We start from the raw sequence: 14,049 nt of genomic DNA, 5'->3' as shown, positions 1-14,049 counted from the left end.
ATTTTATTTCATGTATTTCGTGTTGTTTTCAGAATTTTCTGGTGTTTTAAAAATAATGGTGCTTTTTTTTTTCCTTCAATTTATTCATTTCTATTGGTAGTGGAGTGTAGAAGTCTACAGCTACTTTTACTTGGTGTAAGGAATGATGTTCTTTGCATGATTGAAAGAAAAGAATTAGATGATTGTTTTTATCTTGTTTCTATATTTTATTTGAAATTTTAAAAAATTCACATGCAAGTAGAAATAATTATCCAAAGTGGAAAGAACATTGGCTTTAGGGATGCTTGGGTGGTTCAGTTGGTTAAGCATGTGTCTGTTGCTCAGGTCATGATCCTGGAGTCCTGCATCAGGCTCCTTGCTCAGTGAGGAGCCTGCTTCTCCCTCTGCCTGCCCCTCCCCCTGCTGGTGTGCACGCTCTCTCTTTCTCTGTCTCTCTCTCTCTGACAAACAAATAAAATCTAAAAACAAACAAACAAAAACCATTAGCCTTAAAGTTTGGAGATCTGAGCTTGAATCCTGTCATTCCCCTGAATGGTATGTATGACCTTAGGCAAACCATTTAAATTCTGTAAGGCTGTGTACTTAATATATAAAATAGAAATATACCTCAGGTTGTGTTTTATTGCATTAGGCAAGGTATAAAAAATAAAACACATTTTGGATGAATCTCATTGAAACTGAGGAATAGAGTAATTGAATGGGTATTTTTCAGACCTTAGAATCACAGAATATTAGAGATGGAAAGAATTTAGTTTTAGAATAAGTTGGATGATCAAGGCCAATAGCCTCGTTAGTGGTTTAGATACTTATTGCATGTCATAGAAGTGTTATTTGACAAGCTACAGATTCTTTACAAATTCATAGCTCTGGTGTATAATGAAAAGAGCATTATATTGAAGGCCATATAATCCTGGTTTCATATCCTGGCCTCTTTCTAGTGTAGCTTTAAGTTTCTTAACCCCTTTAAGCTGTAGTTTTCATATGTAAAATGAAGGTGAATCAAGATGCCTTATGGATGCTTTGTGACTATTACATATGGTAACAAAGGGAAGACACCTAGTTGGATGTGAAGATCAGTAGATACTATTCCTTCCTTACCCCTTTTTGTTTCTCTAGTTGTCCATTATAATCACTTAGCGAGTGACTTTTCCTCTCACCTGTTGGTCCTAACCAGTGTTTCATTCTTGTGTAATTACATAGTTTTTAAAAATCCCTGATAGTAATACTTGGATTATATTAGCTTAGTGAAATTCACTTGTCTCATGAACAGTTTTTCTAATCTTCTGATGTCAGTTCAAATTCAGTTTTAGCTTTTAAAAACATTTATTTGAGTATAGTGGACCCACAATGAATGCAGTTTTCGTTTTTTGAGATGTTACCCGTATTTACTGAAATATTATCAGGTAGTGGATAACAACCTTAATATCATGTGTAACATTTTATGTATTTATGTATATATACCTTTTTCATCATTCACCAAGTAGAGTAACCTAAAAAAGGTAAGAACCACTAGCCCACGTCATAAACGCTTGATAAAATTGAATTTAAGCATACCGTACTTACAGTTTTGGTACACAAAATATTTGTAGTTGCCTAGCTTATCTTCATCTCAAAATACTACTTTTTACAAATAGCACTAAAGGTGTTGTTCTGGTGATACTTTGGTGGATGTTTTAGTTTATCTAGGTTATTTAAAAGTTAATGTTCACGTACAGTTTTTAAAAGGAGCCTTTAAGTGCAGGAAGGGAATTTGTTTAAACATCCTTTTGAGGAATCTGATCATATTCTAGTTTGTCTTTTTGCTGAATCCAGATTTTTCATGTGTCACAATACCAAGGTGTGCCATTTAATTTTCTGCACATCACTGCAGTGTAAGACTTAATTTAATCCAGAAGAAACAGGTGACTCAAGTAATTTTCTCTTGTTAAAATAATGCGTTTAAAATGTCATATGGTTTCCTTCTAATGACTCGTAACTAGAAACATTGTTGTATCACTTATTTTCGCAATTTCAGTTTGTACAGATGTCAAAAGAAAGTATAATTCTTACTTGAAAATACTTAAAAATACTTTAAAAAATGAGATTATGCATATATTTGAAGTATTGTTCTAGTTAAAGCTTAATGTATTATAAATTTAGGAGTTTAAAATTAAAATGTTTTAAAGAAATTGAGCATTTGAAATTGCTCTTTGACATTGTGATATTGTGAATAAATCTCATTCAAATAAAGTTTGAGTTTATTGAGTTAGGTATTTTAAGCTTAAATAGCTGAACTTCTATAGTTATTAGTGAGATATTCTATTTATACATCTTGTTAACATATTTTAGAATATTTATGTTTTCAAGACTGATAAGAAGGCTGTTCCTTGGGAAAAATTCAGAGAAATTTTTGTTATAGCTTCCACATTTAACATTTTTTCCTTTGGCTTTGAAGTACTTTAAAATTCATGAGATTTCCATTGATTTTAGTTTTTAAACTTCTAGAAAACCACTTTTTGAAAAACCACTTTTCAAACAATTGATTGTGATAAGTGAATCACTGGTAATGAGTATACTATTAAGTAATAGTGGTAACAAAGTAGAGGAATAATACACTCAGGGCTTTCTAAATGAGTCCTTGCTGCCCTGAAATACTTATATATCTAATGGCATGTAATTTGCTTATAAGGAATAGTAATTTATTCCTTAGAAAGTAATGATATTTAGAAAAAATGGCAAAAATGCTTCATAATAAGTCAAATTTGAATTTTCAAGAAACCCTAATTTTTAGCTGTGCTAACTTAACTTTTTCTAGGTGCTTTATAAGTATTTTACTATTGTAAGTGTACTTTAGATGCCTCTTTGGAAGTTAATATGGCATATCTAATGTAAATATTTATCTAAATATCTAATGTAAATTTTTTATTAATCATTATTTAATTAGCCATTTTATGAATTATCCAGGCCATTTTACATCTATTACAGTTTTCCTGTTTTCACTTCTTTCCACAATTCTATCAAAAAATTAAAAGGAATCAAAAGCAATAGAAATAGAAGCCAAAGTGTCTATCCTTCTATTACTATTAGTTACTTAGAAGTCTGTTTATTAAGTAAGTTTATTTAGAAATTGAAATGTTTTTGAATCTCTGTTATTTTTTACTTTAACATTGCCGAATGGCTATATTATAGTTACTTCACATGTGAGAAAAATGTAATTAGCAAGGTATTGAAATGAAGAAATGTGTGGGGGAAAAAAGTGAGCTCTGTGATAAGGAAGATAGGTGGGAGTCCAGTTCTTAGGGCTGTCCCCTTCCAGACCAGGTTAATGGCATGACATTATTCTCTTAAAAACTTGTTTTGCTTGCATGGTGTGAGTTGGTGGTCTTGGTCCTTTTAATTAAGAATCCATGATAAAATTAGATTTCTTGTTGATCATCTTATGCTGCGGGCCTGAGGATTCATTGGTAAAGAACCACTAACCTGTCCTCTCACCCCCAGGGTGTGAACACTGAAAAGGATTAAGGCCCACTGTAGGGAAGCTAGCACTGAAGCCTGCACTGCCCTTTCCCCTGTTCTTTTCAGTTAAATAGAAGATTTTTAGTTCCCATGACTATAAGTCTGGTGCTTTTCACAAGGACCAAATTCTTTTAAGAAAATTAAGATGACTTATTTTTAGAAATCCACTGGCCTAGAATACTGAAAGATGATTTCTTTGGTATTTTGTGTTGACAGGCCCTGTACGTACTATTTTTTTTTCTGATGCATATTAGTTTAATTTATATTGAATTTGATGATTGATACAAACTTTTAAAAATCAAGAACAGATTTTTGTATGGTTAGATTTGCTTGACTAGTAGTAATTAATAGAGTTTGGAAGTGTTGAATCTTAAATTTCTTTAGAGATAGCTGTCTAACAACCCTGTGGACCTAAACTCTTCACTGTTATTTCTAGATGACTGCAATTATAAGATGCTTTCTTTTCATGTTGAAAGGCTTTTAAATAGCTTTTATAAATGCTGAGGTGTCATATATTTTTTTCAGTATTTGCTAAATTGGTATTGTATTTAAGCTTAAAAATATATTTTGGGGTTTTTTTTAGCTAAAATAATTGCAGAGTATTAAACATTCTTGGTAGTTAAAGCTTTTTTTTTCCTTCCATTTAATTTGAGCTTTTGTTGTTACTAACAAATAATTTGTGGCACAGTCTTTCTTTCTTTCTTTCTTTTTTTCTTTCTCTTTCCTTTTTTAAATGACTGCTAGAATCTATATACTTGTCACCTTAGTGTCCTAGAAATGTTCCACTTAGATCAAGGGTTCCTTTCTGGTTTTGTATGTTCTCACCTGCTCCTCACTGTAAATCATTGAGATGTCAAGTGCAATGATTAATTAAGCTGCACGTGCAAGTGCTTTTTTTTCACCTGTCAAGCAGGAAAGAAGTCTTATCGCAAGATTAGATGCTGCTAATTCACAGCTTTTTCTCCAGACTGTCAAGTATGTAGAAATATTTTATATTTAGATGCTTATTCAGAATATTGCATATCAGGGTTTGTTTTGTTTTGAGTTCTTAAATATTGTAAGATACAATTATTGTACCAAACCCTATCATTAAACTCCTAATTAGAGGCAAAGAGTAAATTCAGAATTCCTACATAAATATTTTGGAATTTTAGGTTTATACTTCGTAATTACCTTTTATCCAAAAACTGCTAGTTGACTTAAGTTATTTAAAGTAACTATTTTCAAGTTCTAAATTGATTTTGTATGTATCCTATACACCATGAGATCCATTCCTAATGAGACCCATTCTTATTATAATATAGCATAGATTTAAGTTTGTGATGAAATATGATGGTTAACTACACTTTTTTCTTTGAGTAATGAATATTTACTGAATGTAATGTTAAGCTTTTACTTTTTTACATTGATGCAAAACCTTGGACTTGGATGGCTTTTTCTCCCCACCCTAGTTATTTCATCCTCCACCCCCCTTTTTAAACATCAGTAAAAGTAAAACCTCAAATTGTATAGTAATCTTAATCTATTATTAAAAAGTCCTAGAAAGGAAGATTACAAGGTAGATTCAGGTTTTGAATCGGTTTTGCCATTGGTTTAGCAGCGGGTGGGCAGGCAGATGCCTGCTCAGAGTAGAACCTATTGCCATTTTTCACCATTGATAGAGTAGCCTTTCAGAGTCAATGAGCTCTGTCAATGTGAGCTTGTCAAGGCTACAACTTCATAGACCTGAGAGGCGGTTTGAGAGGTCAGCCCTTTTCAGGTTCGCTGTGATGCAAATGAACTTTAATGCTTAAACAACTATTGGAATTTTTATGTCTGCTCCTTGTTCTTTTTTCTTCACAAAGTCATTGACGAGACATTCAGTGCTTTTTAAATTGGAAGTTGCATTGTGCTAAAGACCTAGTACAGATTTACGGAGGGCTGAAAGCAGTTAGATCATGTTCTTTTCATGGTGCGATTAGAATCAAATCGATTTCCCTACAGCCTTCAGCATTCAGATGGCAATTTTAACAAAGCTTGGGGGCTAGACAAGGGACAAAACGACTGAACTGAATGTTAATTACACTCTGCAGCCTTATTTTCTTTTGATTTGGGGCTGACTGGCAACTAAATTAACAAAAAGTGTGACCATAACTGCTGCCCTATTTTCATTTAAAAGGAGAGCTGCCTCTAAAAGGCTATCTTTACAAAGAAACAAGTGAGGTCTGCTGATCATTGTTAACAAGGGCACTTTTTCTCCCTTAAAATTCTTGCCAAAAAAAATACTGTTCAAAAAAAGTAATGTAATAAATTAGTCATTGGCGTGTTATTGCTCAGAGTTAGGTGATTTTCTGATTTTTATGACATAAGCTTGGAAAGTGGCAATAGTGGGTAATTCATTGGTAGTTATGAATTATAATTGGCACCTCTGTGACTAGAGTATCTTTTGTACGTACAACATGCTAAAAGGTAATACGGTAACGTAAATGACAGTAGATACTTTAAAGAAATATTAACCATTTGTTATGTAACATTAAACTATTCAAAACCAGCTTGATCCTAACAGTTCTTTACCTCTCTCATCCTTGCTTGACATGCAGATTTTCATATTTGACTGTTAGTACTCATTTAGTTGTACACGTTAATAGCACTAGATGCTTTTTTCCTTCCCTCGCAAGGAAGCTGCAGCTGCACCAAGTTGCAGTTGATTCTTGCGGCAACACTGTCCCTTTTGCACCTGCAGCTGTGTCAGTCTCATCCTAACACCTGGCATCATGAATTATCCTCTCCTTTATTCATACTTCCAGGCAAGACACATTTCCTGCTGCAGAGTAGATATTGCAGAAATCAAGTGAACTTACATTTCTCAGTTGATTCCTTTAACAGTAGTATTGACTTAGGCGTTTGATTTTAGTATTTGATTTTAGTATCATTTTTGTGGTTTATATATATTTTGCCTCTGAAAATCTTTATCTGTGGAATAATTAATAAACAGGCTTTTAAATGTGAGTATTAAGTATGATGCGAAAATTTGTTTTGATAGCTAATGGATTTTTTAAAATTTGTGAACGTTTAATTATTTTCTTTTCGATTTTACCCTGAAGTCATTTGCATTTTGTTAACTAATATTTAAATAACTTGTTTTAAAATATGAGTGAAGGAACTTTTATCACTAAGTACTACAGAAATATTTTTGAAAGAAATGGGGATTAAAATCTATATCATTTGGTAGATGATGTTAACTTTTTATTCATTCTTATTTTTATTTATATTTTTGACATTAGCTTTTAGAAAGACTTCAATAGTTTCAGATCAGAGGCTAGTAAATTTGAAAGTTAAAAAAAGATACAATGTTGAAGAATAAAACCATATCTTTATTATAATAGGAGTACTATTTCTGTTCAGGGTACTGCTTAGTACAAAAATGTTGAAAGTGTTATAGACCACCATGTACTCACTCAGTCACTGTCTTCTACCTCTTTCCCTTTCACACAAAAAACAGCTGCAAAACAAAGTTTTTCTAAAACCAGTCAAGAGTAAACTTTTTTCTCATTTGTCTTCCAGACACGAAGATCGATTGAGAAGTTATTAGAATGGGAAAACAATAGGTTATACCACAAGGTGAGTACCACAGGGAGCAGCTTCGTACTGTTGGGGTCTGAATTGCACAGTATGGAAACAGATGCTTTTGTTGAACTAAAAATATGAAAGGTGGACAAATGGGTTAGTCTGTGTGCTGCAATAAAATAGAGCTCATTTTTCTTCTTTTACTCTCCTACTTGTCTAGCTGTGCTTGCACTGGAGACTGAGCAAAAGGAAATGTGAAACGAATAACATGATGGAATATGTAAGTTAAAGGGCTGTTTTGTGAGTTTCTCTATTAAATGATCATTTATTTTGCTTCTGATCTTATTCTTTCCATGATTATTAATCAGCAAAGGTGTCAGGAGCTTAATCTCCTGAGCGCAGGGATTTTCTACGGTTCACAGATGCATGGTTTCATGTGCAAGACTGATTTATAAAGTTATGAATGACTTGAAAACAAGGCTTCACTGTGTTCTGAAAAATAATAAATTAATTGCCAAGATAAAATAGCCTGAACATGTGTTGATGGAGTGTGAAATTTTAGATGCTGTATAAAGAATAACCACAACTTTGGTTACGCAGCAAGTCAGATATGGCTTTTTTATATAATGCTAATCAAGTTTCCAAGTATGGAAGAAAACCTTTCAGCCAAGCCGTTGGAGCTTAAGAAACCTTTAGCCTTTATAGATTTTAACTGCCCATACCTCAGTGGCCTTTAAAGAATCTTTTGAAATGTTATTAGAATATTGTTTTGTAAAAATTATCTTTAAAGCAGGAGATGAGATGTTGCTCATTCTGTATTCTTTAAAAGAAACCTAATTGGCACATGTGTACAATGAATTTTAGAGTTTATTCAGTATGGGATATAATTTACTGACTCCTTGATTTACTTGAGCAATTTTTCTCCTTTTGAAAAGTTCAGAATACTGTAGAAGATCGTGAATTTTTGTTTATTCTCCCCTGAACTTGGGTGTTTTATTTTAAATATGGAAAGGTTACTTTATTAAAAGAAAAAGATCTGTGGAAGAGTTATTTGTTGAAAAAGAAACTCATAGTCTTTGTGAAGTACCCAGGCACATTTCTGACAGATTTTGTCTATTCTCTGAAACAATATAGCCGTCATAGATAGTATATGTATGTGTGAGCATGTGTGTGAGAGCGTGTGTGACCAAGACATTGATTAAAACAGTGCTTAAATAGTTGGAAATTATCATAAAATCATTTTTCTCTGTAGCATTTTCCCTTTCTTTCATTATCATACAGTCAAATCCCATTTCTAGCCTTGTACATAAAAGACATCTTAAAAATGTCTTTTTTCATAGAACAGCTCTATTCAGTGAATCAAAGAATGTAGATTTTATCATTATCTATTATATCAAACATGTTAATTTATGATGATGAGAAAGATACTTGATACGTTTTTTATTAAAAAGCATATTCAAAGAACTTGTTTTGAGATTGACCTATGAAAATGCTAGTCTTGTGCTTTCATCATAGATGGTAAGAGTTTATATATTTTGGGGGGAGGGATGATTTAAAGGATTTTGGGAAAAGATACTTGCTATATTTATGAACCAAAATACTAATGCATTTCTAAATTTACTTTGGGAAGGAAAACATGAAAGTCATTTCCAGTGCTGTTATTTCCAGATAGAATTTTAAGAATGTTATTCATTCATAAAATGCACTCAAATATTCATGTTTATTTTTATGACATTCTTTTATTAACTAAAAATAATTTAACCATTCAAAACATTCTGAACTTTGTTCTTTGTTTGTAAAATAGTTTAATTTATCATGAATTTTTAGATAAACACTTTTCCTAAAGCCATATTATTTCACATACCAATATGGGAGGTATCCAGAAGGGTTGTCAAAAGGAAAAATATAGGGGGGCCTAGCTGGCTCAGTCCATAGAGCATGTGACTATTGATCCTGGGGTTGTGGGTTTGAGCCTCACTTTGGATATAAAGATTACTTTGAAATACAAATTTTTTTAAGAAAAAATATATAAAAATTGCTGCAAAAATGTATTTTTTCTAAATTTTCCCCAAGTATGTATATTTGTGATAGTTGCATGGGAGAATAACATAATTTCAAAAACTCCCTAAAAAATAATTTTCAAAAGTTAAGATAGCAAAATAGTAGGAAGAAGAGTGCTCCATTTTTCTAATGAATGGGGGCCCTTTTTACCACACTTGTCTTTGACCTCATCTTGTCTTTGACTTACAGAAGTTTCATTTGTTAGTTAAAGGAAAATTATTCTCCTGATTATACTTCGAATATTGGGGACAATTTAGAAAAAATACCAATTTGATACCAAGTTTTCTTTTATTCAGATACAGTAAGATAGTGTGATTTAGAAGAAATAAGACAAGTGGCCAGTTTCCTTCTGAAGGAAAAGAAGTTGTATGATATATTCTTTAAAAACTAATGATAATTCAAATATAGTCAAAGTAGCCTTTATTTTGCATTAGGTAGTTAACACTGTAAAATGTAATACATATACCTAAGACCTGAAATTTATAAAAACTATCTAATGAGGACAAATTTGAAATATGCAAGTGTTTATTGAATGTTGACTCATGAGTAGGTTAAACATCAAATCAGATTTTTTTCATCAGATTTTAATCATCAGATTTTAAAGATTTTATTTACTTATTTGTCAGAGAGAGAGAGAGCGCGAGAGCGAACACAGGCAGACAGAGTGGCAGGCAGAGACAGAAAGAGAAGCAGGCTCCCCGCAGAGCAAGGAGCCTGATGTGGGACTTGATCCCAGGATGCCAGGATCATGACCTGAGCCAAAGGCAGCCGCTTAACCAACTGAGCCACCCAGGCGTTCCTAATCATCAGATTTTAGAGCTGCAATGAATTTTGCCATCTAGTCGAATCCCTTTATTTATTATATGAGGTAACTGAGAAACAGGGGAATCCAGCTCAAATAAAAAACTGTAGGAAGCTAGGGAACATTTTGTCAGCAAATACCAGGTCAGAAGAGTGGCAGAGGATGCTGCCAAAGACGTAGTACAGGATAATAACTAAAGTAGGAGAGAAATATTTTTGAGTTGTGTGTAGAAAAGCTTGCTTTATTGAGGCAGATCAAAAGTCAGGAGAATTGAAGAGTGAAAATGAAAGTTTCTGGCCCAGTTGCCTAAATGTGGAAGAGAGTCCAAGCCTGGAGGTTATATCAGGGCAAGTTTCTAAAAGAAAAATGAGGAGTTCACCAAACTTGGAAGTTTTTCAAATAATACTTTGTTAACATCAGTTTCATACAGAGCCTGGAACAAGGGAAAGAATTGATTGTCATTTAAGATGACTCAAGTTTGAAATAAAAATTAGCTCTGGTTAACTTGTGTTTTTCTGTGTTAATGAATTTTGTTTTTATTGGTTTTCCTTTAGTTTCATAGTAAAAGGTCCTTTGGAACAAATTTAATCTTTAATATTGCTGACTTAAGATGAAAAGAGCTTTTTAAAAAAATTAAAGAGATAAAGGACCCATTATCAAGAGATTATTATCATGGTAGGGTAAAGTGAGAGCAGATCTAGAACCTAAAGACCCATGGAATTGGGTGAGATACAAAGGAGGAAGGTGGAAGAAATAAACATTGGGTTGATTGTAACCACAAGTGCAGTTAGAAAGGGCCAGGCTGGGACGCCTGAGTGGCTCAGTTGGTTAAGCAGCTGCCTTCGGCTCAGGTCATGATCCCAGCATCCTGGGATCGAGTCCCACATCGGGCTCCTTGCTTGGCAGGGAGCCTGCTTCTCCCTCTGCCTACCACTCTGTCTGCCTGTGCTCGCTCGCTCTCTCTAACAAATAAATAAATTTAAAAAAAAAAAAAAAGGGCAAGGCTTTGGAGTTAAGGTAGTCCTTTGTTCAAGTACTTTGTTCAAGTACTTTGTTCAGTACTTTGTTCAAGTACTGACTCCACAGTGCTGTGGTGTTATAATTACTTGGATAATGAGTGTCTTGATCTGTAAAATGAGGGTTATAATACTTGCCTCATGGAGAAGTTGTTAGGGTTAAATAGATCCACAGTGTATGAGACACTTGGTATGTAGTCATTTCTCAAGAAATGCTACCTCTGACTCCCTTCCTCATTCATCCCTGCATGCATTCTCCTTCAGGGGCACTGTCAAATTGCTGTAAGTGATGGAATAGAACTGAAATTTTTTTTTAAGATAAAAATTTATTTAAGTCTTTTTAAAACTTTTTTTTTCTCCTTCTGCAGGTCATCCTCATAGAATTTTTACCAAAGACACCGATTTTTCGACCAGATTAGCATTTACTTTATTTATAGAGACTTTCCAAGTATGTTGTCTTTCCAATGGTGCCTTGCTTGGTGCTCTCCTGGTGGTGACATAACATTGGTTCTACAGAATCGTGTGGTGTTTTTTTTCTGTTTTTTTTTTTTTTTTTTTAATAACCGCATGTTCTAAGTGTGCATTTTTGTCAAACTTTGCAAGTTATTTCATACAAATGTTTAATACTTAAGTTATTGTGCTCTTTTCTGTTATGTATTCTGATTTTCAAGGATTACTTTTTTGTATTATCGAAAAAATACATTTGAAATTAGCATAAAAAGTGGCCAGCCTTTTTTATTTTATCACCAAGGTACACACAGTCTTTTATTTATTAATGCCATAATATAGAAGAACACTTTTGTAAGGCTCTATTTATCTATTCTAGCAAGCACACTCTTTGTATTATTTTTCTTCCTTTTAAAATTTAAAATAGTTATTATTTTAAAATAGTAAGTTTTCTTTACTAGCTTTTTGGAACCTAATATATCCTTTCCCATACAATTCCTAACGCTCTGTTTACAGCAGAAATATCTGTAACATTATGAAGACCTATCAAATTTTTGAAAGTATTTCTGTCTTCAGAGGTAGTAAGGCAGGATTAAATTATTTTTATTAGAATAGACAAATAACAAATGGTATGCATGCACCTAATGGTTACTAGAGCTCAGGATCACAAAATATAGTAGCATTACAATCTGTGTATATTTTTGATCAAGATGATAATAATGGCCTTACTTGTGTTATTTTTTATTGTTTATCAAATCTTATATAGAAAAGTATGGAAATACTCCTTTTAAAAATTTCTAAGGAAAATATTTCTCCCAATCTAACATAATTGCAGAATGGATATATGTTTCTGAGAGGTTTTTGAAAGAAAGCAAAAGTTCTTGAATTAAAAGTAAGCTGGTGTTTAATACCCCATTGATATTTAGAACAGATTATTACTAAGAAATGGAGGAGAGATCTAGTACTGTTTTTATCCACTAGTTTGCTTTCAGTCCAGTTATGTATACTTTTTTGATTAAGAATGTGACATACAAGTATGAATCAGATTAGCTTGTTTCTTTTAAACATATACAAACATACATATTTTTTCCTTCCTTTTGTTGTACATATCTCCATGCATTTTAAAACTTTCTAAATTTCTGAATGGCCTATGTGTAAATTTTTGTTTTTATAAACGTGAAATTATACAAGTTTTAATGTGTGTCAAGAACTTGTTCCATACAACTGTGGTATCTAGCAATAATGTGAATAACTTTTGAAATTATATAAACTATGCTTACTAATTTGTATTGAGAATTGGTACCACTATACAATATCTTTTCTCCTTGTATTAAATCTTTTAAATACCAGTTTCATTAATTTATATACCTGTATTTTTTAAAAGTATTACTCTGTACTTCTCCAAAGTACTGTAATTCTATATCAGTTTGAATAGTTGGATTCTAGTATCTTAAATCCTACATCCTATTTTGGACATGAGGAACTATCTTAAACACTAGGGTTTTGTTTTGTTTTTTTTCCACCTGAGAATTATTTCCATTGCCCCCCAAAACATTTAACAATTTGAATTTATAGACCACTTTTCCTCTGAAGAGCTGAGAGTGCAGATAATTCAAACCTTTCTCGCTTTATTGACCTGGTGTCCAGGGTGTGTCCTGCCACCTTAAAGTAGCGGAACTTAAAGGTAATGCTATTACAAAAACTAGTATTCCTGTGTGGTTTCAGTGTGAAAAATTATTGTCTGGAGAAGGCTAAATCTGCCTCAGGATTCAGAAAGACCAGGAAAATATAACTGTGTAGACTCTGCAACGGAGCGTTCTATATCTAAAATTCTGTAAATTTGTAGAGTACCGTATTGATCAACTTTATAGGAAGAACTGTACCTATTTAGACAATTTATTTTCTCCTGTTACTAGTCTTCTGGAAATTTTAATTTAAAAATTATTCCCATAAGACTATTTTAACATAAGATAATTTTCACAGTTGATAGTATTTAGGTATAGGAATCCTTTTAAAGTTTTTCTGATTTCGAGAGGTATGTCAATTACTTTAAGTTTCCTTAGAAATGTGCGCTCTTACATTTCTGATGTGTATATAGAAAAGAACCATGAATGCGTAATATGTAACATTACGATTAGCCAGTTATGCCTTGAGCAGTTAGAGTTCCATGTTTGGGCTTTTATTAGTAGCCCCCAGTAAGCCCTCTGGCTTATCTTTTCTTGATTCATGAATCTAAGTGCCCATGTTACTGGAAATTAGAAATGTCAGAGATGCCAATGTTGTGTGAACATTAGGAAACATTTCCAAAGGAAATATTTAAAATGCTAATTGTTCTTCAGTTCCTGTTTTTTGACTTAAAATTTGTGAGACATGAACCATAGGTACTTTTAAAACTGGCCAAGAAAAGATACTATTAGCAGAAAATCTAGTGTATAGATTTTACATAGGCCAAGTGAATAACTTAGGATCTTCGTTTATATATTACGGGCTTTTTATAGGTAGTCCACCATTCTTGTGTAGAAACATTTACTTTTCAAAGCTTATTATATTTTAACACACTCTTGTTATATATCTGAGTTAAAATATATACCTACTCTACCTAAAGACTATAAGTAAAATTCAAGTGACACGTTTAGCTTCTAAGGCAGACACTGGCCCTGCTCACAAGGGGGTCACCTTACC

At 32.7% G+C, this 14,049-nt stretch overlaps 1 protein-coding gene across 2 annotated transcripts in view; it reads left to right on the top strand.

Moving 5' to 3' along the window:
• Nucleotides 1–12,721, top strand: part of CHIC2 (cysteine rich hydrophobic domain 2) — a 56,240-nt gene extending 43,519 nt beyond the window's left edge. Inside the window, exons 4-6 of one of the 2 annotated variants that reach the window (XM_080796481.1) lie at nucleotides 7,039–7,095; nucleotides 7,262–7,321; nucleotides 11,289–12,721. In XM_080796481.1, coding sequence (XP_080652607.1) covers nucleotides 7,039–7,095; nucleotides 7,262–7,321; nucleotides 11,289–11,339 — 168 coding nt within the window. In that variant the 3' untranslated portion in view covers nucleotides 11,340–12,721. The remainder of the gene's footprint in view (nucleotides 1–7,038; nucleotides 7,096–7,261; nucleotides 7,322–11,288) is intronic. The other variant, XM_080796480.1, reaches the window with a different exon arrangement.
• The last annotated feature ends 1,328 nt before the right edge of the window (nucleotides 12,722–14,049 follow it).

Source organism: Martes martes (assembly GCF_963455335.1).
Source record: "Martes martes genome assembly, chromosome: 2".
Lineage (NCBI taxonomy): Eukaryota > Metazoa > Chordata > Mammalia > Carnivora > Mustelidae > Martes > Martes martes.
This window is presented reverse-complemented; position numbering and strand designations above follow the sequence as displayed.